The 27,801-nt window shown below is 37.3% G+C and overlaps 1 protein-coding gene across 2 annotated transcripts in view; it reads right to left on the minus strand.

Moving 5' to 3' along the window:
- The window catches only part of CD2AP (CD2 associated protein), an 88,473-nt gene that overhangs the window by 27,336 nt on the left and 33,336 nt on the right, over positions 1-27,801 (minus strand). For both annotated transcript variants that reach the window (XM_083357336.1, XM_083357337.1), the window contains exons 5-13: positions 26,268-26,388; positions 21,545-21,726; positions 19,358-19,466; positions 18,339-18,433; positions 16,145-16,249; positions 14,359-14,395; positions 12,999-13,061; positions 11,944-12,103; positions 10,993-11,135 (exon numbers count right to left, since the gene is read on the minus strand). In XM_083357336.1, coding sequence (XP_083213462.1) covers positions 10,993-11,135; positions 11,944-12,103; positions 12,999-13,061; positions 14,359-14,395; positions 16,145-16,249; positions 18,339-18,433; positions 19,358-19,466; positions 21,545-21,726; positions 26,268-26,388 — 1,015 coding nt within the window. The remainder of the gene's footprint in view (positions 1-10,992; positions 11,136-11,943; positions 12,104-12,998; positions 13,062-14,358; positions 14,396-16,144; positions 16,250-18,338; positions 18,434-19,357; positions 19,467-21,544; positions 21,727-26,267; positions 26,389-27,801) is intronic.

The raw sequence follows: 27,801 nt of genomic DNA on the forward strand, positions 1-27,801 counted from the left end.
ACTTAATTTGGATATAACATTTAACCTAATTAAGCAGTTTTGTGCCAATGCTATTCTTTCTGGCCAGTTCAACACTTTCTGCCCTCTGAATATGAACTCAAAGTTCAACAGTATAGTTTTTTTCTGTTATTTTTGCTTGGAGTGTGTTTTAATCACCATAGGCACAATCACAAACAGGCACAAAGCTAAGAACAGAGCTAGCCCCCATGTGTTATGACTTTTAAGAACAGCAAGGCTACCAGTTTAACAAATGTTAATAAACATTTATTGTCTTTAAGTTAAGAAAGGGCTTTAGCTTATAAATTTTACAGGTCTGCCACCCAGATGAGTTTTACTTACTATCTAATAATGCATATATATGGATCATTTACAGTTCCTCCTCTGCACGTCAGTCTACTGTACAACTGCTTCACTTGAACAGTTCTGTAATAATATAAGCCTGCCATCAAACCAATTTTCTCTGCCTGGTTTAATCACTTAACTGCGATTACTACAGGACTACACCTGCTAGCCTACCATCATCGGCATCTGCTTCTTCTACTAAAACAGCCATTTAACTCTGAGAGCCCCTTTCTCCTGATGTCAGCCTGCTTCTGTGCTACTCTAGTGCCAAGGCCTGTCACTCTGACACCGAATGATGCACTACTTGGGCAGTCTTTTTTATACTTCAGATGACCCAACTAGATTACCTACAATGGTGCAATAAAAGGCTGTGTGTTTTGCTCCTGGGTATACCAGCCTGCTCTTCCAAAGCCTGCCTCCTCCATCTGTTGTAGTCACTCAACTCTGAGAGCTTCTGAAATCACACACTAACCATTTTGTCAGCAATTCTGATCTCTCGCTATAATAAAGTTAGGTAGGATTAAGCCATCTTCAAAAGGCAATCCATCTCATCCAGTGATAGTAAATCTGTGACATGCCACAACATTTTGAGTGAGATGCCACTTTTTATCAACACCTGAAAACAACTATTCTCAAAAGCACCGCCCCATTCCTGCATGATTTTTGGAGGTTGCACGAGAATGGGATGTGCTTTCATTTGGCCTCCAAAAGTTACATGGCCTCCAGAGCCTTTGAAAGTTGTGCAAGAATGGGGCGTGCTTTCACACAGTTTCAGAGATTGCATGGAAGAACATTCTTCAAAGCCGCTTCAAGAACAAACAGCTTGTGTGACCTAAGCTATCTTGGGTAGCCTGCAGGGCCTCTCAAGAAAAAATGAACATTGCCTCAAGGTCAGTTGTGTGTGGCAGATACTGTGAATCACACACATGACTGGACTGTATTTTTTAAAAAAATAAATGAATGTGTAAAGAATTATTTCTCTTTTGTTTCGATGTGTGTGTGCGTGATACACCAGCAGTCAAGTTGGGCATTTTTAGAATTTTTGACAAGCCAAGCCCAATCACTGGTCTAATCTCTAGCATAGCGTACTGACAGAAAGTTACAGCTGGAATTAGTGTCACACTAAGATTATTGACCTTCCTACATCATTCCTCAAAATTAGTATACTTGCCAAGTCTAAAGAAGGCACCCCATGCCTGATGGTAAAGGAAACCTGGAAGTTACAACATGCACAAACTTGCAAAATGCCATTTATCAAGGATAATGAATTCTGCTAAAACATACACACACACACACACACATCCCATCTGCCCAGAAAGTTTTTATATTTAAAATAGAAATTTTTTTCAGCACAATCTTGTATAAGCTTATGACCACAAAGACTCAAGGCCGCTGAGCTATCCTTTCCATATCTTCACTACCTGTGTCTTAAAGCGAACACAAGAAGAACGTTAAAAATATATATTGCAGTGGAACTCTTGAGTCTGAGTGAGCTGTCATTTTAAGATTATCTCTGCTAGTTTCATCTCATTCTGCCATTTTAATATCTTCAAAATATAGCCTAATAAAAAACGCCTTTAAAACAGAATCTAGAATTAGGTTGAATTCAGTTGTCTTTGAATCTGGAAGCCAGAAAATCAAATCAGATTGTGACAAAAGCTGAATTTCCAACCTGGGGTAGAATGGGTGGGGTTTAAACTGTAGATTTTACAACTGTGTTTTTAATGCTTTATGCCACCTGGAGTCACTGTGTGAGCTGGGCAGCTATATAAATTTGTTTAATAAAATAAATAAATACATTCAAATCAACTCAGGTACCAGGCTTCAAACCAGCATTCAGTAGTATATTTCAGCTTTCCAGTCATTTTAGTCCCTTATTAGACAACCCATGTTCCTTTGGGTGATCCTTTCAGAGAATTTTTTTTATCAGATTCCTTAATGCCTTCAACAATGACAGAACTCCTAATATACTGCCTTCCAAGACACATACTTTCAGAGATCCATCTGCCTTGAACATCGCCCATTGTCAAACATCCGCACAGGAAATGTTTTCTGACATTTTATATTATGTCATAAACTGTTTTATGATAGTTTTATGTCAAAAGTTGTTTTATAAAATTTTTTGAATATCAATCCCATGGGAGTTATGGGTCCAGGAATTTGGACACATTCTGTAAGTTAACTCATTTGAGGTATCTTGGTTCAAAAATGCACCATTTTGCTTAGTAAAAGGTTACAGGAACAAGATTTGGCATTAACTGATTGAAGACTGTCAAATACGATTAGATTATACTATTACTTAATCTATACTATTAAAATATACTATTACTACTAGAGAAAGATAAAGTAATACAACAGTTTATTTGTCTACTATAGGGTAAAATCATCAAAGCCTTAACTATGTCGACGTTCCATAATTTAAATCCTAGGCCTTTTTCTTGTTGCTTTTCCAAGTTAATGGATCTTGATGGCCTTGGGAAGCAACTGAATCATATATTATTTTCTTTAGCTTGGGCTTCGCTGTTTTCTGCCATCTAGCTTTAGTCACACACTCATCATTTATATATTTCTTATTTATCACACAACCACATGAATAGTTGCACAATAAATTCAACTGAAATCTTGGTCATTGGGCGAAGTAGTTCACTGAACTACCACGATCCCAGCTCTCCCAGTTATGGTAGTTAAGTGACCAAGTGGATTGTTAAATGGAGTGCCCAGGCAGAGTGCACAGGCCTCCCACTATGCCCTGGAGGCCCAGGCTCTCTCCCTGCCCTATCAGGGAGATAAATAACAAGAAAGCTGGCATTTGTTAGCATTTTTGCCAGATTAAACTGTGGTCCATTCTTCCAGCATGCCAAGGGATTTCCTCTCTCGATGGGAAATTCCTCAGCATGCTAGAAGAATGGAACTCAAATCTGGTAAAACACTAGAAAATGTCAGTATTCTGAAAGGCTCAAAATAGTATTCGTCTGATAGTATTTCCCTTCTGTAAGGGCGGAAACATTTTATTTATTTTATTTATTATTTATTAATTTAATTTGTATACCGCCCTTCTCCCGAAGGACTCAGGGCGGTGAACAGGGCAATACATAATAAAAAACAAGATACAAAAATTAAAAAGTAATTAAACAGCAATGCCTGTAAATAAATTAGTACACATTAAAAAGTTAAGACCGATTTATAAAACCCAACCCCATCCCATCAGGCCAGGCCAGCTTGTTCAAAAAGGTAGGTTTTGAGATCGCGCCGGAAGGAGCGGAGATCAGGCGCCATCCGGAGCTCGACCGGAAGATGGTTCCATAAATCTGGCACGCCCACAGAGAACGCCCTCCCCCTGGGGGCCACCAGTTGGCATTCTTTGACCGGTGGCACCCTGAGGAGGCCCTCTCTGTGGGAGCGTACTGGGCGGAGGGAAGTTGACGCCGGCCGCAGGTGCTTGGCATTGGCATTCACTAGCATTTTCCCTTCCAGAGGTGAAAACACTAGCAAAAGCTAACATACTCACTAGTATTTTCCCCTCCAGAGGGGTGGAAACACTGGTATTTTCTAACTTTTTCCCTTCTGGAGGAGCAGAAATAATGATGTCCCTTCCAGAGGAGAAAACGCAAGCGAAAGCAAGCATTCTGAAAGGCTCAGAATGCTTGCGATTGACAGTTTTTCACCAGATTTGAGGTCTGTTCCTCTAGCACAAGGGACACGGTGGCTCAGTGGGTTAGGACGCTGAGCATGTCGATCAGAAGATCGGCAGTTTGGTGGGTCGAATCCCGAGTGCCACATAGCAGAGTGAGTGCCTGTTACTCGTCCCAGCTTCTGCCAACCTAGCAGTTCGAAAGCACATAAAAATGCAAGTAGAAAAATAGGGACCACTACGGTGGGAAGGTAACAGCATTCCGTGCGCCTTTGGCGTCTAGTCATGCCGGCCACATGACCACAGAGATGTCCTCGGACAAGCGCTGGCTCTTCGGCTTTGAAACGGAGATGAGCACCAGCCCCTAGAGTTGGAAACGACTAGCACACATGTGCAGGGGAACCTTTACCTTTACCTTTTACCCTCTAGCACATGTGAGGATTTCCTCTTCCTGTGTGGAGGGGAGGGGAAATACCTAAGCATTCTGGGGGAATAGATCTCAAATCCAAAGTCCCTTCTGTTTGCATTGATTTTCTGGACTTTCTTCCCCAATGGCTTTCTGAGAAAACTGGCAGAGGTGGTTTCAAATGGCGATCACATGATCACCAGGCATTTGGTAACTGGCCATAAATGCAAACAGGCTGCAAATACCCAAAATGCGGTCATGTGACTGTGAGGGGTGCACATGGCAAGACATTTTACAACCGTCAAAAAATGCTTTGTGTCTGTAAAGCATTTGTTCCAAGGCTATTGTGACTGTGAACAGTCATTGAAAAACTAGTTATAAGTCAACAACTATCTTTACTCTTACCTTGACACAATACAAATTTATTTAGTGGGGCAAGTTACGTTACAAAATAACAGATGCAAAAAACTGAACCATTAATAGCAATTTACACAGTAGGCAGATGTTCACAAACTTACTCTATGAATTTGCCCCAGTAACAGTACAATCTCCTCTTCCTGCTCGATCTTGTGGTCCTTTGCCAGTTACCCATGTTCAAAATCAGAGCACTTACATATCTTATTTTGCACTTTAATGAAGTAATTGCCTAGCAACTATACCAAGTAACCATACGCTGGACAGCTAACGAATGCCTTACTCACAATGGCCCTCTTTGGCCTTAACCATGCAAAGCAACTCAAAACAGGAAAAGAGAGGGATTCTACTATTACCAAAATTTACTTTTTATACAATGTTATAAAACCATCCAAATATAACATTTTTCACTTGATACAGTTCAGTGTAAATTTTTGAAAACATAAACACATTTTTTTAAAAAATTAATAATATCCAAGAATAGAAATTTAGGTTCAAGAATTAATATGGAACAAAAGGTGTGGATTGCTATATAGAAAGTTTCTTACCAAAATGGAGAAAGGGAGGGTAATTTCCTGACACGTAAGAAGGGAAACATGGCAAACAGGATAGGAAATAAATCTGGAAAGAAAAGTCAAGGAGACGTATATCTAGAAAAGATTTTGAACAAAAAAAAGTATCTTGCAGGAAAAATATGGCAGCATTATCTTCAATACATAATCAGGACATTTTTATTTTAGCAACATCCATTCAATTTCATTCAGGGGAAGAATCTATGCTATCTTTTAAAATATGCCAAATTGGTTCTGGGTGCATTTCTAACCACAATAGCTGTCTGGATCCATGACACTCTTTTTTTCAGAAGTATTGATTCAGTTATCTCTGAATAAAGAGTTAGATGACAGGGTTTCTTGATTTCTACTTATCAAAGTATTACATACATCTTCTAAAAGCATATCAAAGCTTTTCTGCTAGCATATGGATTCTTGATTCCTCACAAACAGAAAATTTCATTAGGCAAACTGAAGTCCTGTCCCATAGTACTGAACAGATCTCCATGCATATACACATCAAAAGTTTACAGAAATGAAGAACTCAAGTGTAAGTATTTTTTACATTTATCTCAACTTTAAAAAGTTGGACTTAACTAAAATGAATGCAACAGTACTCTAGCATGGCTCATTTATAATTTATTAATTGGAATGCCTTGAAGACTGAATTAGTAGGGATCATAAACAATATTAACAATACCAACAAAACGTTTACAAAAGTTACAAAGATATATTGTAGACTACAGAGCAAGGTTATATAACAGTTTAAGAATGAAAAGGAAATAGCATATTGTAATATGCAATGGGAAAATAGCAGGAAAGAAATGACTGAATGACATTTGATAGCAATCAATTATTAAAAACTATTCTATTGCATGACCCAAGTACTGATACCTCTACCCTGAGAATAATTAAAGTATTTAAATGTGGAATCTATATACTACCAACATTCTCATGTCTGTTTGCAACTTTGTAACCTTCAATTGGATGAAATTGGAGAATATACGGCAACAATTATTGAACCAAGGAACTGACATGGTCTAACTTACAGAATGCTGAGAGCCGTAACTCCTATGGAAATGAAATCTGGGAAAGTTGTGGCCGCTTCAGTGCCATAATACCAACGACAGTTCCCCAGAAACCCATAAGTTGTGTGGCACAAGGAAAGACTGTATTTCAACCCTGTGTTCCTCTGCCCCCTATGCCCAGTTGGCTGGTAGGAAGGCCCAACGAGTAAGTGGCTGTTTGGCTATGTTAAAAATAAGGCCAAAATTTGAAATCTCTTAACAGCGGTGGCAGAAAGGGAAGGACGAGGGATTGACTCTTGAATAGCTGCTGACAAGGTAGGACCAGCTGGAGATTTCCTCAAGCCTATATTCTGGAAAGAGGAAGGATGAGGGAGGAACTGATGTGCCTGCTGGTAAGGTAGGACTGGCTGGTGGGGGGGGCACTGGCATTGATTTATGAGCCCTCTTCCTCCCTGTAGGGAGGGGATCCTTGGGCACACACCAGAATGGGGAGCAGGGGTTAGGGTTCAGTTTATCTTGTGGTCTGCGACTTTCTTGGCTTCCCCTCCCCTCAGCAGTGGCAGGCAATTCATTGGATCAGCTGAGGAGGAAGAGGAGGCTTAACCGGAGCTCTCCTCAGGGTTGTGAGGTAAAGGGAAACTGTGCAAGCCTATATTGTATGTGGAAAGACTGACCCAATGGATCATGGGTTGTCTAGTATTCTTTATATATAAATGTTGTATGGGAATGAGGCCTGTTGCTCTATTCCTCTGAAACAGGAATCTTTCTCCAAAAAACATGCCTACCACAGGTGCCGTGGCACATCTACAGGGAGTCCTCGACTCATGGCCATGATTGAGCCCAAAATTTATGTTACTAAGCATATTTGTACCACTTTACGACCCTTCTTTACACTTGTTAAGTGAATCACTGCAGTTGTTAAGTTAGTAACATGGTTGTTAACTGAATCTGGTTCCCCCATTGACATTGTTTGTCAGAAGGTCACAAAAGATGATCACGTGACCCAGGGACGCTGCAACCATCATAAATACGAGTCAGTTGCCAAGCATTTTAATTCCGATTGCGTGACCATGAAGATGCTGCAATGATCATAAGTGTGAAAAACGGTCATAAGTCACTTCTTTCAGTGCTATTGTAACTTTGAATGATCACTAAATCAACTGTTACAAGTTGAGGACTACCTGTACATTTCACCTTAAGCTCAGTTGGAAAGGACATTATTGGGGTTCAGAACGGAAGAGAGCAATCCAGTCGGGTGTAGAGAAAGTCAGAAACCAGAAATATTTAGTGGAAAAAATTAATATTTACACTACTGCTCTATCATGTCCTTTGTACATATTCAAATTCAATTAATATATGCATATATCAATATAAATATACCAAATATAAAATATAATATAAAAATTGGTATATATACCAAAATTATTCGTTTTTTCCAAATATTAAATCAGATTAAAAGTATACTGCAAATATGTACAAATCAAAAGGTATCAGCACTATTGCTAAAGTAGCAAAGGATGTGTGCCACTGACCCTACAGAATGCATGCACATAGCAGCAAATCCTTTAAAATGATATTCTAGTAATCTAAATGGAAGTTTTATAGGATTGTCTTGTACAAAAATTGTTTCACTAGGACAAACTATATATGCAGTACATGGGGGAGGGAGAGGGGGAAAGGAGGTTGGAAAAGCAATGTTTAAAAACTGAGCAAAAAAATCTATATCCCTATACCCATTTAGAAATATAAATGCACAGATATAGAAAGATATACTATGTACCACATCTCTTTAAGACAACAGATGATTTATTTATTTATTTATTCATTTACTGGAAGCTCTGTCTCATAAAGTGATGAAAGAAGTTGTTCGCATGATTCTCTACAAACCCTTTTTAAGCTTGTCCAGGCGAATAGGGTTTTTTGAATCCAACGATATACAAAGACAACACTGTTGCTTACATCTCCCTGGATCGCTCTGGGAGATTCAGGTGCCCTCTCTACACAAGCATCCTCAACCAGGCTGTCAGTCATTTAAACTGCAATGGTCAGAAATATCCCATAATTTCAACCCTACATGAAATACTCTATGCTCTGGAAGTTAGGAGATTTTTAGTCCCCGTTCTTTACCCAACCAAGCATAAAAGGGATAGCTAGCTTTGATACATCAAGAACATTTGCATGCCCAAATAACAAATTTATCTTTTTTTATACTGGACAGTTCCCTTTTGTAATTTTAAAATTTCAACTATTAAAATACCACAATCTTAGATGGCTGTATAAAAATCATCTTTTTATTGCTTCAGGCTCAGTGCTACAACATATTTTTATTTTTATATGGTATTGAAATTTACTGCACTTTGAATAATAGCATCCTATATCAAACAAGAGTAATAATGCTTTTCTATTTGATTAAGTTGCTATAAATACTTACATTTTTCTTTATTTCGTTTAAGGCATAAACTCTGATGGAATTTATGATTGATGAATAGCTGTGAATGTCCCTCCAACCTTTAGAGTCATTTGTTATGTTCAAATAAGTAAAGGCCTCTGAAAGAGCTCATTTCTTCCTGTCCTATTTTATGAACTTACAGATAGTCCTCAACTTATGACTAGTCATTTAGTGACCTTTCAAAGTTCTAATGTCCCTATTGGGAGGGGTACTCGTGGCCCGGATTTGAAATTCTGATGTTTGGGGGCCCTTCACAGTCATAGCTAAAACCTGGTATTTACTTCCAGTTTTCAGCAAAACTGTGCCCAAAGCAAACCATTGGTTCATTTAATGACATTATTTGCTTTACAACTGCAACATTCACTTTACAACTGCCACAAAAAAGGTCATAAAATTGGGTTGATTATATGACCAATCTGCTTTACAACCACCCCAAAGTTACAACCATGATGGGCAGGTTCGAAGACTAACTGTAATTCAAAGGCCACCTGTAATTGGACATGAAATATGGAACCTCTACATTAAAATGGGTTACGCTATTTCTGACTGTTTGAAGGGAGAACATCTGAAACCAAAAACCCTTTTCTACTGGCCCATGGTGACGCAAGAGTCTCCAGAATTTGAAAAGGAATTGTATATGGTCTTTCCAGTTGTGCATGCCAGAATTCTAAAAGCTCTTCCTATTAATATGCAAGAATATAACTCAAAAGGGGGGGGAGAGTATATTTGTGTGTGATGTACTTGTGTGACCTCCTTGACCAAATTTGGGTACATTCTGTTCTTGCAGAAAAATCAGTATGTTGCTTGATTGTCTAATGATCACACCAAGTGTTTCTGAGACCTGCCTGATTTACAATTACAGATAAAATGCTGAAGTATAACGGAAATTATCTTTAAAAATAAGACATGTTAATTGTAATTAAAGAACATACATCCCTCATCCTGATCACTAAGGCTCAAAAGCTATTTCCTCAGATATAACAGACAAATGAAAATATCAAAAGGCCCCAAGTGAAAAAGAATCTACAACAGTGATTGTAAAAAGAAACCAGGCTTACGCTAGTATATAGTAACTATGAAAGAAGCTTCGTGATTTGCTTCGGTATTCTGATTTTGCTTTGCTTCTGTTTGTTTCTCAGATACCAATTTATTCTGCTCATTTCTGCAGACCCTGATATTAGCACAAATTATTGTAATACAAAACCTGTGAATTATTTTAAAAAACCATAAGATATTGTAAATTATTCCTGATAAATTTTATATGTATTGAACTTTAACAAAATAGATGCTTGATACCTTCTTTTGAAGCATAATAAAATAACAGGAGAATGAGTTCTATAATGTGAAAGAGCTTATGCTAAGGATTCTCTTTTTTTAAAAAAATGCATAATGTAAACATTATTTTTTCCATTATCAGTTTGAAACTTGTAACGGGCATAAGCATTCTCAACAATATACAGTGCACCTCATTTCAGCTTTCCAAGTATTGGAATAAATAAATAAATTAATAAACAAACACATTCCAGAAACCTGTAGAGTCTATTTTTAAATAGTTCCAGAAATCTGAGGTAGGGAAAATCTTCCAGTATTTTTAAAAATTAATATTTATTATGCCATAAGCAAGACATAGACCACATTTGGAGTTGGTGGACACATCTAGAATTTTGAATGGTCAGAAATATCTGCCATCAAGAATGGAAGCAATGGCGGATAGAAGATTTCATTTATCAGAAGGCAAACTTCAGGGTACTCTTTTCAAAGCAAGAGAGTATGTCTCCAGGTAATGCACCGTGATGCAACCATCCATTATTTCCATTTTCTAACAATGCCTAAAGGATCCTTAAAGGTACTCACAAGCATTCTTAGGATTAAAGAATAATGCTAAAGGTAAGTACTCTGCTTTGCTGCAAGACAGCTTCCTCTTTAAATTTCCCACTAAAAGTAGAGAAAAAAGTATGAAGGAATTCTGAGGGCCATTAAGGAAAGTAGTTTCAGATAACTGATACCTATAGGTCCTCTGCTACCAAGCCTTACCACAGAGCTTTCCTACAACAGAATCCACCGATAATAAAGTATTCCTAGCTGAAGATGTTGTTTATTCTTTGTTGTGGCTTATTCTAATACTGTGAAGCAGAAAATTGAGATTCATTATGTACACATTTCAAACTTACCTATTTCTTTCAAGTTCCGTAGTGCAGCTGAGTCTACCTCTACTGATTTTGATTTCAATGGTAACTGTTCAGAGTCTATCTTTGGTTTCACGGCTGGCTCAATTTCAGACTTTGGCCTCCAGGATGCAATTTCCCCATTTATCCTATGTTCAAAAGTTAAGTGATTTTATCAGCAATTAAGGTAAAATAAAACATAACAAAAACTACATATACTTTTACAAAAATTACATGCGTTCTTCAAGAATCCAGTTCCCTCAAATTGTGGGCTGAGATATAGGCAGAGATGCACAGAATTTTTGCTCCCTTCTTAAATGCAGGTTCCCTCCTTCAGTTCTCTTTTATCTGTTACTACAACTCATGATTTGCACACTCAGCAATCCATAGTTTCAACATACACTTGGGAATTGAAGTAAGGACATTATCTTTCACTACTCCACGTGTCCGAGCAAATAATAATAAGGAAAACAAATTGAGATGGGAGAAACAAGTGTGAATGTAAAAACCTACAGCATGTTCTCCCAATCTCAAAAGCATCCTTTGGAAGGACAGGGTTATAAAAGGTAAATAAGGATGTCATAATACTTTGCAATATAGTTACAAAGAATTTCAAGCACAAAATTTAAGAGCCTTGGTGGAGCAGTGGGCTAATGCCTCCTTAAGTAACACCAGCTGCCTGCAATTAGTGCAGGTTCGCATCCCACCAGGCTCAAGGTTGACTCAGCCTTCCATCCTTCCGAGGTAGGTAAAATGAGGACCCAGATTGTTGGGGGCAATTAAGCTGACTTTGTAATAATGCCGCTTGGGGGTGTGTGTGAAAGCCCTAACAAGCAGGCATATACATAGAATGAAGGCTACTGCTAAGCTTTTAAGCCGCCCTGAGTCTTCGGAGAAGGGTGGGATATAAATAGAATTAAAATATTAAAAAATATTAAAATAAAATAAGATACTTACTTAGAAACTGGTGGTTGCAAAACTGTCTTATCTGGCCATTTTGAAAGCAACACCCCAGCTTTTAATAGGCTGTTAGTCTTGTTTGGAGGGACAGGCTTTTTTGGTGGTACTCGGGGAGCCACTGGTTTAGATGTCTTCTGATCCAACACTGGTTTTTCATCTGAAGCAGAGCGAGTGAATAACATTTACCATTAAAAAATGCAGAAATAATTTATAAAAGTTTCTTGCATGGACATAGGCAGTTCTGGACAAATACCCCAATTTGCATTCTGGAAGCAATTTCAAATAAGACTAAGACAAAAACAGCGCACAGTTGAATCAAAACCAAGAAATCTTCCTTCCTTCCTTTAGTTTAGTTTCTCAGGTTCATACATTTGCAACGGACTCTTTTTAAACGGATACAAGTGGAATCCAGCATGTTATTCATAAACTCTGTAAAATGTTGAATTCCCTGGGCCACAGGATTCATGAGCAAAGTTTTTTTGCAGAAAAGCATGAATTTATATTCTTTAGAATGTATGAGAGCCAGTCTGATCTAATGGTTAAGGCACCAGGAAGATGTGAATTCTAATCCTATCTTTGGCATGAAAGCTGGCTGAGTGGCTTTGGGCCAGTCACTCTCTCCCAGCTCAACCAACATCATAGGCTTGTTATGGGGGAGAATAGGAGGAGCAGGGAATATTAGGTATATTCACCATCTTCAGCTATTTATAAAAATAATAAAAATAGGGGGGAAAAACTCTAACAAATCTATTTTGGATGGAGTTTAAATTTCATTTTACTGCCAACAACATGAATTTTACATAGCATCTACATCTCTTGTCTGCTTCACAAAAGCTAGCTATTTTTAATCTACATATGCCTGTAATATTACACTGAATGGTATTTATAGTTAGTGCTTGCTACTTCAGGGATACACATTGTAGAATTTGTAAAATTCTACAAATATTATTTAGCTCTTTTCTAATCACCTGAATCATATGCATATATTCATACTAAAGTTGCTTTGTTTTAAACTACAGTCCTGAAAATTTATGTTTTTAGTATCATCTTACCTTTTTCTTCGTTCCTGAGATGAGGAAACTTCTTCTCCACAGGTAGTAGATCAGCCTTAGAACCTGCAGATAGAGCCAATATTTAAAAATCACACTGCTTTAGTAGAGAAATTACTGTATAATTAATAACTAAAATGTATTTTACATCTATCAAATATGTGGCAGAAATAGAAATCTATTTAGAAGTGCTGACCAGCATAGGAATGTTAGTCTTTAAAAACAAGAATTGTTTCATGGCGTAGCTTTTTAAAACTTACACAACTTATCATTAAAAGATATAGGGGGAAAAAGTTACACACTATTACAAGGAAGTACCATATGTTCAGTATTGTCTCATTTCTATTTATAGAAGTCATGAATTTATAAATAAATAATTGTATAAATAGGTCATAATTAATGAGTCTGAACAGTGCACAATTTGATTGTGATTTATAAAATGATACTAGGCTGCATTTAGTGTGAACCAAAATTAGCTAGTACAAGGCTAGTGCACCTACAGTTGTGACTAGCACGTGAGCTGCTACCACTGAGATTACAGATGTGAATCTTTGTGTGTGAAAAATAGAGAAGAGGAAGTTTTCTACTCAGAAAACGCTCATTTTGAAGAACTACAGCAGAATACAACAGATATCATGTATACTTTGGGAACGGGTTTATCCTCTTTTACGGTTATATGGTATTTCATTAATAAACATAAAAATATATTTAGAATTTTTAATTGTCAATTTCTGTTGAACTGGAACCAATTACCTTATTTTCCATGCAACTATTACTTTGAATACTGTAGTGGAATCCCATTTCATGGGCTTTGTTAACTGCACTAATCGAGACCTAAGTATCTGTATGTATAGCAGAAAATGATGGCTCACAAGATGCCACATCATTGTTTCCAATAATAAAAACTGTCTATGTTTCAAGACACTTTGGGTACGAATGGATTTCATCTGATAGGCAACATGTTAGAAAGCAATAATTCTGATTGAGATTATTTTTTTCACTCAGAATATATTAATAATTTCCAATCAACTACACTCTCTTTTGCAATGATGGTCTAATTCCAGTCCTTTGGAACCGCTTACCAGCTGAAATATGGATGGCCCCCGACCTTCGCTCCTTCCGGCGTGATCTAAAAACTTATCTATGCGAACAAGCCGGCCTGGTCTGATGGGTTTGGGGTTTTAACATTGTTTTTAACTAACTTACTACATTGGTCACAATCATTTAACTTTAAATCTTGTATCCTGTATTCTTATTTTTATTGCCCTGTACACCGCCCTGAGTCCTTCGGGAGAAGGGCGGTATATAAATCAAATAAATAAATAAATAAATCAAATAAATAATAAAAGCCTATCAGACATACCTTGACCTTTTGCAGGAGGTGGTGGTTTCTTTGGCTTCTGCAAAGAGGACAACATATAAATAACTAATATTCATTCCAAGTATTTTCCTGAATTAAGACCCAGAAGACCACAGGTATTCTCAATGACTCCATTGTACTGTCTATAGGGTTACAAATAGATCTTTAGGCAGTCCAAAGTTTTTGAAAATGATCAGGAAAATGATTGCTGGGAAAGCAGAGGAGGCAGAGAATAAACAACTAGTTCTCTTTCTCCTCTATTTTATTTGCTTATCTATCAAAATTGTATGCCATCCATCTTGCCAAAGGAGACTCTTCTTTCTCAGAAATCTCTCATTCTACATAAGCAGAAGTTTTATTACTAACCACTTAGAAATAAGAGAGTATCTGTGAAGGTAAGATTAATGTACAGGTGACTACTGTTAGCTACACTTCTCCAGAAAAAGGTGCAACTGACATGGAAGGTTAATTGAAAAAAATTGTAGGCATCCAGGAACAAAACAACAATGAACCCAATTTTTCAGGTTCACTGAATTGTATCTACAATAACAACTAGAGACATGACTGAATTTAAAAAACAAAACAAAACTTCTAACACAACATTCAGAACATTTCCTGGGCCTTGTCTACAATTTGCTGGTGAAATACAATTAAGAAATTGAGCAAGTTAGACTGATCAAAAGAGCAAGAATTTGAAGACAACATTTTGCCCTTAGCGATTCTTCTTTTTTTTTTAATCTACAGTCTGACATTATCAAGGCCATTTCACCTCTAACTTCAAATTGCTTTTAAACCCTTAACTAGTATTATACTTGATACCAGATCCTGGATGAGATTACCCTGAACTTCTCTGATTTGATTATTTTTCATTTATTCCTTATTCCTACTCTACCACCTGTCTCTGGGGTACCTGTCAAAATTTGCTCAGGGATCTGTTCTGTAAGTTTGTTAAAGTCATTTATAGAATTCCAAGTATACAATGTGTATTGTAACACCTTTCCCAAATGCTCCTCGTCACTACTTGTTTTTTACATATGTACATTATTCTGTATGCTTTAGAAAGATTTCCGTAATCCCGTCACCACACCTTCTGATAACCCAAACACACAGTTCAAGAGTAACACATAGCCAGGAAGAAAAATTAAATTATTATGAGTTTAATTTTGCTGAGGGTTTTAAGGATTTTAAAGATCCAAGCCAGGATCTTTTTTTGAATTAAAAATATTTCAGAGCCAAAAATGAAAATACTAACATTACATTACATACATTACATGCATCACTTTGGGTTCACATTTCCAAAAGAAGCTTCAGAGTGATGGGAGTGCAAATGAGGCATTTGTCTGCATGACCTTAAAGCAGTGCAGAGCCTTTGTTTTAAGATGCTGAAGGGAGAGGTTGCATCCATGGCCCTGTATATTTTGAAGCACTTTTTGGAGATTGAACTTGAAGTGCTGAACAGTTCTAGTAAGTGTTTGTCTCAATCCCATTTTCCAAGATCACTTCATTGCTCTTCATAACAGATCTATGAGAAAGGTTAGGCCACATGATAATGACTGGACCAATGTCACCCAAATAAGATTTCTCCAAAGAGCTCCATTTTTATGGCAATGTTATATTAACAGAACAATTGCAAGGCCAAAAAAATTAAATGAGGAAAATGGAATGTTGAATTATGGAAAAAAAAATCTGGGACAGCCTATTTATGGATCTATAAAACAAACTACTTGGTTATTAAATCAGCTTTTTAAAGAAGAACTATAACTTTTTAAAAACTGCAATAAGTACTTACAGGGAAATCTTTATCAGATTCATAAATCTGAACTGCAAAGTTATCTGGAAAAACTCCTTCTTTACCATTAAGAAAGCCTCTCCACCATCCTTCCTCCCCAGTGTCCTAAAACAAAATTACTAAATGTATATTCATTTTACACAACATATAAATTTTCAGACTTCATCATCTGCCCACCCAGTTTACATTAAGTTGCAGTTTTTTTAGAAATTGAGTCACATATTGCAGTAAGCCATTACACGTGTGCTAGTTTTCAAGACTTAATATGGGTCATGCACATGATCACTGAATAAACAAGAATTTGCTCTTGGACCATAAACCAGCTTGGAACATGGTTTGATGTTAGCTTATTGGCTGCAAATGTTACTTTGCAAGAAGTGCAAATGATTATGCATACTTTGTACTTCCTGGTTTCATTTTTTTTTGCCATAAGCATATCCTTGCAGAAATACAATCTAAAACTTATGCATAGAATGAAGAGATAAACAAGGAATAGGTGAAGTACACAATGAACAGTTTTGCCTGCCTACAAATCTAAGGCCTGATACGTGTTGGTTTCTTTGCTTTTGACTTGAGTGATGTATGAATCCAACATGGCTTGGTCAAAAACCATGATTTAAAACTACCCTCTTTTTATTGGTATGCTTAGCTATAAAATGTTCATCATAGATGTGGTAAATATTATGTTGGAAGGTATCTCGTGATAATTAATGCCAAGCCAATGCTTTATTCTGTTAAGTAACTTTCTGTTACTTGATCTTTTCCTTCTCAAATGTTAAAACGAAACGGCTGACCAAAAATTTCCTTTGATAACCATTTCTAATTCAGTAAAGGATCGTGTTGGAACTCTTTCAATATGTGTAGAATCATGAGTTAGAAGAGATCTCAAAGGTCATGTAGTCAAATCTCCTGCTCAGCATAGAACTGCTAAAACAGTTTGGAGAGATGGCTATCCAGCCTGTATGAAGACTCCACTGAACATATCATACCACTTCATGAGGTAATATGTGTACGCATGCTGTATAACTACGTACGTTTATATGCACACATAGATAGCCCTTGTTTAAGAACTGTCCACAGTTATGACAGCAATGAAAAGCTATTAATGTTCACATTTATGACCGCTGCAGGTCTGTAAAGCAAAGGAAAGTGCACTTTCACTTAGTGACTGCTTTGCTTAACTGCGTTGTCAGTCCCAGTTGTGATTACTAAACAAGCATTACCTGTAATGCCTTAGCTTTTCAAACATTCTTTCAGCTCAACTCTTGTTATTGAGTGTAACTATATTACCAGTGTGGGATATAGTGGAAACTTTCTAGAGAAGCTGACATATGAGAGGGAATGAAATGTGTGTAAGTAATAAACAATATTGGTGTGAGGATTCAGCCTTGCTTTACTCCTGATTTTGTTGATGTTGCTTCAGTGAGCAATCTACATAAATCTATTTCATTCAGGTAAATATAACCGAAGAGAATTGCTGCAAAAGATACAGCAGATTGTTATCTATGCTAGTTAACTAATTTCATCAATAACCTACTTCTATTGAGTCAAATATGCAGACAAATTTGTAATTGCTACATTCAAAGGTTTTGTAGTACTGCTCTCATACGTAGAAGATAAAAAGAAAACCTGACAATTGTCAAACATGTTCTGACCCTTCCTGAAATCTACTTGTTCATTATAAATAATCTTGTTAATCTCCACCCCGTCTTCCAGTTTGTCTAATACTGTCTTGACATAAAATTTAACAGGAATATTTAAAAGGCTGATTGGTCACTAATTCTTGGGATTTTCCTTGCTTCTTTTTTATGATATAAGTGTTAATATATCTAGGCTACAGCCCTCTAGATAGGTTCTGGCCACAGAAAATATGCTTTATGACCTGTACTCAAAATTACAACCATTGCACTACTTCTATGGTCACGTGATCACAATGCTGGCACTTACGACCAGTTGCAACATCATGCAGTCATGTGATCATGATCTGCAACCTTTTTTTGCTAGTTTCTGGCAAAAAACAGCAAAAGTCCATTAGGGAAGCTGAATTCACTTAATGACCATGGTAAACATGGACATAAAATTGGATCCAATCATGTCATAACTCATATTTATGACCACCATGACTTACAAGAGAAATTCTGGACCCAACTGAGGTTGTAAGTCAAGGACAGATATTTAAATATAAATAACTTACCTTATTTATTATTTGGATAATATCCCCTTCCTTAAAATTAAGTTCATCCTCATTAGTACCTTCATAGGCAAACAAGGTTTTGCAGTATTCTTTAGCTTAAAGGAAGGAATGAAATTTGTGAATACTGAGCACATTCCAATGGTTGTTGCTTGAATACAAACATCTAAATTTTATAATAAGTAATTAATGGGGAGATCAGGTGTCACTTAAAGTGGAATGTTTATTAAATCTGAATGGGATCTTGCACATGCATATGTGAATTGAATGTTGTGCATATGTATTTTATGGATTTTATGCATGCATATTTTACACATGCACAAAATCACTTATAGGATTATGGTAATACATATACAGATATGAATCACAGAAAGATTCTGCTCATTGTATTCACAGTCCACTAAACCAAGATTACTTCAGTCCAAGGTTTACTATAGTTTATGTATTTTATCTGTATTGCTTTACCATGACATATGGCACATTGCTATTAATAATTTAAAAGCTATGCTAGTAAAGGATACAGAATCACTCCACAAAATCATTAGGATGGGACAGGAAGAGTATGTATTTGACCTTACCCTTGTTATGAGCAATTGAAATAAGACAAGGAATTGGCTGAGGAATAATAGCATCTAAGTTATTGAAATGATTGACTGAAGTCCTCAGTTCAGAAAAGGGAAAATCTAACATTCTACTAGATAAACCAAGATTTATAATGGAAAATTATGATTACGTTTTTACTACATGAACTATCTGACAAGTTGCTTTGATGCCTTGTCATGCTTAAGGTATTCTAGCTGTGAAGGTAGGATTCTAGCAGTGTGGCAGGATTACACTACTCAAACTCAGTGAAGTCAAATGGAAATTACTATTAGGATATATATTCCTCGCCCAGGTTGTGAGAATATTTTCTTCAAAAAGCCAGGAATAAATTATCTGCCTTTTGACAAATAGCTTTTTTTAATCAAATAGTTTATATTTAAAGATTTTAAAATTAAAATAAAGTAGATATAAAATCATACGTTTTTGTTTGCTTTCCGTTTCTATTTTTGCTATTTCTGTTGCCATTTCTGATTTTGTTGTGCCAGGTAGTGAGGTTACTTTTGGTCCAGATGGAAGATTAGGTAATGGCTACAGAAGAACATGGAGATAAAAACAAGAATTAGGCAATTGCCAAATGTATTTTAATTTGTGATCTCTGAATCAGCTCAGAAGAATAAATTGTAAGTTATAAATCTTACAGAACAAGAATAAAAGATTTATTTTCAATGCATTTAAATGCAATGAAATATATACTGCTTCTAAATGAAAATATTATCAATCTATTAGAAAGACTAATAATAGGCTGCAAGTCAAAGTATATTTTATTTAGGTAAAGGTAAAGGTTCCCCCACACATGCGTGCTAGTCGTTTCCAACTCTAGGGGCCGGTGCTCATCTCTGTTTCAAAGCCGAAGAGCCAGCACTTGTCCGAGGACGTCTCCGTGGTCATGTGGCCGGCATGACTAGACACCAAAGGCGCACGGAACACTGTTACCTTCCCACCGTAGTGGTCTGTATTTTTCTACTTGCATGTTTACGTGCTTTTGAACTGCTAGGTTGGCAGAAGCTGGGATGAGTAACAGGCGCTCACTCTGTTACGTGGCACTCGGGATTCGACCCGCCAAACTGCCGACCTTCCGATAGACAAGCTCAGCATCCTAACCCACTGAGCCACCGCGTCCCTTATATTTTATTTAGATATAATCTATTTTCTGAGCCAGCCTTCAGATTTCTGTGGATATCAGCTCATCTTCTCCAAATTTAGCACATTAACGTGTTTCATCTTTATTAGCATTCCATGTTTTGTCATTAGATGTTATTAATGGGTATTAAAGTTTCAACACTACTGGAATAACAATAGCTTCATCTAATGACAGATGGCAACATTAAATATAAGAAATCATACAAAACAGACAAGGCAGGACAAACCTTTGAATAACTGGAAGGAAATTACACACAGCAATAAAACAAAACTCTACTACCTGCAAAAGATTTCTAAAGTCTGTTTTGCAAATATTTTTATATTAGAAACTACAATTACTCCTGCCAAAATATATATACAAACAGGTAGGTGTAAAGTGTTTATATATAATAAATCCCAATAATACACACAAAGACGTAACATATTTTAAAAAATAAAGAGATTACATATAAGAAGAAAGTATAGATCAAATGGTAGATATGTCTATACATGGTTGGCCATAATGTTTAAAAAGTTCAAGTATCCTTTAAAAATTAGCTTGGCTTGTGATAAAAGTTACAACTACAACATAACCTTTCCCCAAACGGATTTTGAGCAATGGAAGCACAACTACACAAGGGATGTAGAAGCAAAAAGCCTTTACATACTTTTATTATCAGCTGACCCAATGATGCAATTAAGTCCATCATTTACAGAACAGCAATCTGTACTGCTTGATGTACCCAACAAATAGTCAGACTAAGCGAGTGCTTTCACATTTCTCCTTCAAATTTTGAAAAATCTAGTCATCCTATGGAAGATTCCCACCCATCCCCTGCCATTTCTACTGCCATGCTCATGTACTATTTTACTGGTATAGACATGAAAAGGCATTTGGAAGCTTTTGCTTTTTAATGACTTATCCATCCAATTTGCCTGACTCCCAATGAGTTCTTTGCTGCAGCTTGCCCTACTCTTGAAACCCCATAATCTCTTTTCAAGTATGATAGTTTTCAAATGATAATTTATGCAGGATTTTTTTACTGTAGCTCACCTTTAACTAAGAGGGAAAAGTAGGCATACAGCAATCTCTCACTTTATTCCTTAGCAACTTAAAAGGCGGTTTGGGCTAAGAGTGATTGTGACAAAGTTAGTGAGCTTTTGTGGCTAAGGATGGACTAGAACATGTTTTCCCACTCCTGGTCAAACAGACCATACTGGCTCTCAAATTTTCCCAAATTATACCTAAGAATAGAATTTTAAAGATCTGGAGAATACAGTAAACTGCTTAATGTAAAAAGGTATCAATGAGATGGTGCATTGCACCCATTACTGCAGAATGTTACTGTGAAACTTAAGAAGAGGCAGAATAAACTTCATCAAAAAACAAAACAACTTTGTTTTTACAAGTGCACAAGGTACCAAGCTTTTTATCACAACATATATAATTGCTCCATTTTGAAACATGTATCATTTAGGCCCATTACCTTATCTTGCTTTTTTTCTTCTGAATCATTACTAGACAATCTCGGCTTAAGTTTTACTGAGCCTTCTTTGAAAATATCTCCAAACCCAACTCCTCTGATTTTCTTTGGTTGTGCTATTTGTGGAGATTCGCTACCATTCCCTGGTGAGGTTGCAGGAGACTGTGGTCCATGAAAAACAGATTCTAAAAATGGAAAAACTAGGTTAGCACTTAATTTAAACTGGACCCCCCTAAGTATGTGTTAGCACTGGGATTTTCAATGCAGGATCTTTGTAAATTCTATAGGAATATTAGTTCCATTTACACTGTCCTTAATAATATGTACATTCCCAAAAGAGTCAGAGGATTTAATCATAATAATAAAGTTGGAAGTGACCTTGGAGGTCATCTAGTCCAACCCCCTGCTCAGGCAAGAAACCCTATACCATTTCAGACAAATGGCTGCCCAGTCTCTTCTTAAAAACTTCCAGTGTTGGAGCATTCACAGCTTCTGGAGGCAGGTTGTTCCACTGGTTAATTGTTCTGTCAGGAAGTTTCTCCTTAGTTCTATGCAAATAATCTTCTAGAAGATTCAAAACCTTTCATTACTTATTTTTGGTCCCTTCAAGTGAGTTTTAACTCCTGATGACTACCTGGACATTTCCCTGCAGTTTTCTTGGCAAGGTTTTCAGAAGGGTTTGCCATTGTCTGCTTCCTAGGGCTCAAAAGTTAGTGACTGGCCCAAGGTCATCCAGAGCGCTTCATGCCAAAAACAGGACTAGAACTCAAAGTCTCCCAGTTTCTAGCCCAGAGCATTAACCACTATTGGTCTCATTTTGGTAGTTTATGTTATACTTTATTATAGAGACTCTTTGTTATGTTGATGTTTTAGCTCAACCATTTGTGTTGTATACAGCAGTCCTCAAGTTACGATGGCAATAGGGACTGGGGTTGTTTTGTTAAATGATGTGGTTGTAAAGCACATCAGGTGACAGCATCACTTAGTGGCAATCCTGGCAGTGCCAGTTGTCATTGTAACCCCAAGAAGTGCAGGTTGTTAAATGGGGAGCAGGTATGGAGGCAAGGAAGACCCAGTGCAGGCCATGCACAATCACAGGGAGGTAAGAAAGTGCAGCACTGTGCAAATGCAGGGAGGCCAAAGAAAGCAGGGCGTGCCACCATGCGAGTGTAGGGAGGCTGGGAAAAATACAGGGAGGCTGGGGGAAGCAGGATGATTGGTGAGAGCACAGGGGCCAGGGGAACCTACCAGAATGACATGTGACCTTCTCTACCAGCTGTCCCATTGACTTTGCTTGTGGGAAGCGAGTTGGTAGGTGGTGTAATGGCCGGTAGGTGGTGCAATGGCTAGAACTTCAAGGAACAGTTGTAAGCAGGGCTTTTTTTCTCATAGAATGCTCAGAACGGAGTTCCGGCACCTTTTTTGGATGGAACCTTGTAGGGTACTGTAGGCAAGGCAGGTTGTATGACGTGTGAGTTCTGGCACCTTTTTCTTTTACAAAAAAAGCACTGGTTGTAAGTAACACTCATTCAGCTTCATTGCAATTTCAAATGGTCACTGAACAAGTGATCAGTAAGTGCAGACTGCCTGGATTTTTAAATTTGGCTGGTCACTGACCCAAATAAACATTGGGTCATGTGGATAAAATGTGCTTTAGGAAACATCTCTTGTTTTCTGCCAGGCTCCCAGACTATTGTAACATTATTGAACCTCCCAGGGGAAGCAGCCTCCAGAAGTTTGAAGCCAAAACTTCCACAAGGCATAAATATGAAAAACTATCTATTCTGAAACAATCAGGGATGTTTTCACAAGGATGTTCTTGATCTCAACTCTGTCTCAGATCTAACGTTCAGGTTCCATTACATGGTGTTTTTATGGCTGTTACCCCAGAGCAAGGGAGGAAGGAAGGAAAGAAGGAAGAAATTGAGAAAACTTAAAAAATAAGTTTTTAATTTATTTTAAAAATCACAGTATAAATCCATAAAATTGTTATCAACAGGAACCATTCTCCCTATTACTTGTGTAAAGAAATGAAACACTAAAATGAGGTGAACAGATAATGATGACAGGAAGAGAAAACTTCACCATAACTTGTATTTTTCTACTCTTTGGTTGAACATGCTTTCAATCTGAGTATTAATAGTTTACATCTATTAAGACAAAATTAGGGATACAATTCAAATATTGTAAGATTAAAGATGTGGAAGCATTAAAATTATTTCCATAAATGTATATGTAAATTCTTAACATTCAAAATTTTACAAGACATAAAAATACTTATTTGACAGTATATGTAATACATCATGCATATACATTTCATTAGGGCCACTTAATCAGAGAGATATAATTTAATTAAAATTTCATTATCGTGGTTAAATCTGGTGGCAGACCATGCTTTTATATGTGGGTACAGCCAGAGCCCAAACTGAATGAAGTGATAGCCATAACTTCAATGTGATTTACTTCTCCAAGTGTGATTCTCCTCCCTTCCCAAGGCTGTACGTGACATGGAAGAAGCAAGTATTAATAACTGGAATTAACCTATTCAGGAATGTGGCTTGAAGACAATTCAGGTATAGGCTAATCACAAATGAGTGTATCCTTGGCATATGTAGTCAAATGTAGCAATACTTAATGACAATCACACTGTCATGACTGGGCTGCTGGTCAAAACAAATTTGGATCTCACTAAAACTATACAGTAACGTGTAATGAGGAACCTCATATCAATTCAAATTCTTCAAATACTTCCACACATTTAGCTTTGAGCAAATGGTATCTCTAAATAGACTGCTTGAGGTTAAACACCACATACAATTAACTAAAACTAATCTTTAATTGCACTCCATAGAAGTGATACTATTACTAATTTAGAGTAATAGCAATTTAGAACTGTCAACTTCAGAATGACTCTGTGAAGCACACACTTAAAAATAGAAAACAATTTTTAAAATTATATGTTTCTGAACAAACCATATTCTATAACCATGAAATAAAACTAGCAGGAGCTCCACAAACACCCTGCTCCAAGGCCATGCTTTTAAAGACATCCAGAACATCATCCAAATGTGGATCACTGGGGGAACAGCATTTCAGAAGGCAACCAGGCAAAGAAAACTATGGAAGATAGGTAGCCTCTCAAATATACCATGGAGATACAGATGATTGCTAGCCTCTTGGCTCTTTGGGCAAAAGATGTGAGTCCAAGACAACCCCAAATTGTTCTCTAGTGCAAGTCTATTTAAGACTAGGAAGGAAAGTCTCCAGGTTTGGGAAAATAAAAAAATGCACAACTACTCAGTCTTGACATAAGTGAGCCTGGATGTCTTCCTCTCCATCCAGACCTGCGTAAGTAATTCAGACACAGACACAGACACGGGACACTGAAGCATCACTTGGCTGGCTAGAAATGTACACCTAAATATCATTCACATATTGATGATGGATGTGATTGGGGTAAATTGTAGGGGTGCACAGAAAAATGATTTGCATTTTATTTATATAAAGGATTTGTATGGCTGTCCATCTTAAACAAATCTGGGCAGCTCACAACAGCAATAAAATCCCATAATCATAAAATATAACCATAAGTCCAAAAAATGGTCAAACAAAAATAATAACCTTAACCAGGCTTCCAGTTTTGCGCAGTAGTGCAGCAGCTGATGGATCGCAGGGCTCCACACCCTACGGCTGATTTTCTGCCTGTTAGGGGACCCTAAATGGGCCTCTTCACCCTGAAGAGGCGGCAAAGAAGGAAGTCCCGTGGACCACAGGGAGACAGTGGTCAACCCGATCATAAAATGAACAGAAATTTTTTGGAGATAAATGTATATTACTTTAAGAGGGATATGTATTTTAAGTAGTATATTATTTTCCTATTCTTTTCTCTCTTTCTTTTTTTTGTCTTTTTTTAAAAACTTTTTAAGACCTGAGAAATGTAAAAGTGTTGGGATGGCCTGTACAAGGAAAATAGATTTAAATACTTAAATGTAATTAACCCTGAGAAAATCTTAACCAGTAAGAATTGCAATTTTTGAGTGATCTTCAAGGGCAGAAACACATTGCAGTAATCCATTTTATTGATTTGTGCTTAGATTGTAAGCCGCCCTGAGTCTTCGGAGAAGGGTGGGATATAAATGGGATTAAATAAAATAAATAAATAAATAAATTTATGTCTTTTACTCTATTTTTTAAACACATGATCTTATTACTACTCTGTATCTTGTACTGCCTAATGGCCTATTAGCTAACCAGTAAAGTATTACACATACCAGACTCCAAAATTGATGAATGACATCTCCTGCAGCTTCATGTAAATGGTAAACAGAAGGAGAAAGCATCGATTCTTAAGGAATCCCACAGTTGAGGGGCAGAGGGCACAATCTTGGTTGGACTAGAAAGCCACCAAGGTCCCTTTCAGCCCTATGATTCTATGATTCCAGTCAATGCCACCTGGAACTGACTGCTGAGAAAAGGTGGAGAATCACCACATTACAGAGCCTTCGCCTTCTAAGCCCTACAGTTGGTCCAGAAGGACACCATGATCAACAGTATCAAAAGATACTAACAGAACAAAGAGAGCAAAGATGCATACAACACTCCATCCTGGCTCCACCAAATCATCAGCAAGCATGACCAATGTTGTCTTTGTTTTGAATCCCAGCCTAAAACCGACAGAAAAAAATCCAGATAATTAGTCCATCTTCTGATTGCCTGCATTTATTACCTGTGTCTTCTAAGTTTTCTTGTATTTCTCCATCATCTGTTATCTCTAGTTCTTTTACAAAGTTAGAAGGAAAAAGGCCTGTCTTGCCATTTAAAGTCCCACTCCACCAGCCTTCTTCCACCTGTGGAGAAAAATGAGGCTGGATTACCTCTAACCTGAAAAGAAAAGATGCTCACTGTTCTTACCATCAGAGCAAAAAAACCATCAGAGATATGCAGGAGTACATTGAATATGCAGAACTAGTACATATACTTAAACAGTTAGAGCTGGGGTGCCAAACTGCCAGCCCGCAGGCCAGTTGCATCATGCAGAGGCCGCGCCCACCCCAGGCTCCAGCAATGTGGAAAAAGTCACAATACATTGTGACACATCACGTGACACAGTGAGCTTGACACCCATGGGTTAGAGCACGTGAGGCAAGGAATAGTGATGTTGGACAAGGGATAAATCACTCACAAATGCATAGAAATTGCTCTACATAACCGTATGATACTAAGAAAACAGAGCAGTGGGTAATACCGCTCTATTCAACTTTATACTGAACATAAAACATGACCAAGATCCTTTCTTACAAATAACAAAGCAAAGACATTCTGGGCCAATGTCTTGCAACCAGTTTTTTATGGAGAGAGAAAATACGATGGCAGCATAAATTGGAGGAAAAAAGAACCACCTTTAGTTTTCTTTTCCCTTAGTCACTGACTGTAAGTTCTAAGGAGTTTAAAAACTACCGTAAGCAGGAAGTTTAGAAGGTAAGCTTGATGAAGACTCTAAGAAGGCTGAGAAAAGAATTGTTTCAATGGCTTGTAAGATTGGTAGCATATTTCTTTTTCCTGAGGTGCTTTTGAAAAATATGCAATACAAGTACTCCTCATTTAGTGAACATAATTGGCACTGGCAACTCAGTGGCTAAGTATTACGGTCATTAAGAAGAAAATTACGTGACTGCTTCTATGCTTACAATTTTACTTCAGTATGGCTTTAGCATTACTTCCCTGCCCTTTGGAATGCTCAAACCAGCACTGGAGTAATTACCAAGATGAGATTTAATGTTGGTATTTACATTCACTGGAGAGGGAGGGATTACAAGAGGGTAAACAGGCACACAATGGGGAATACACATGGAAAGGAATGTGCTAGCAGCAGCTGTCTGCCTAATGCATCTGTGGCTCCAAGTACGCATGGTTAGGAGGCAAACAAAAGCCCAAGGTGTGAAAATGTATTGTCAGTTGTAGGCAGCAGCTGGGAGCAAGATAATTAAGATAACAGAACTGAGCTTGTTAACTTGCAGTTAGAACCTTTTGGAGAAGCACTGCAGAAAAAAAAACAGCTCAGGAAGAGATCACTTGTTTAAGCAATCTCTTCACTCTGTCAGAGGGGAAGGAAAAAAAATGGGTCAGACACAGGACAATGTGTACTTACTATAATGGCAAACATGTGACCAAGACAAACATGTTGAAGACCGTCAGTGCATGCCTTGGTCACAAAGTTATTTTTTCAGCACCATTGTAACTTTGAAGTCACACAAGGCAGT

Source organism: Vipera ursinii (assembly GCF_947247035.1).
Source record: "Vipera ursinii genome assembly, chromosome: 1".
In the NCBI taxonomy this organism is placed as follows: Eukaryota; Metazoa; Chordata; class Lepidosauria; order Squamata; family Viperidae; genus Vipera; species Vipera ursinii.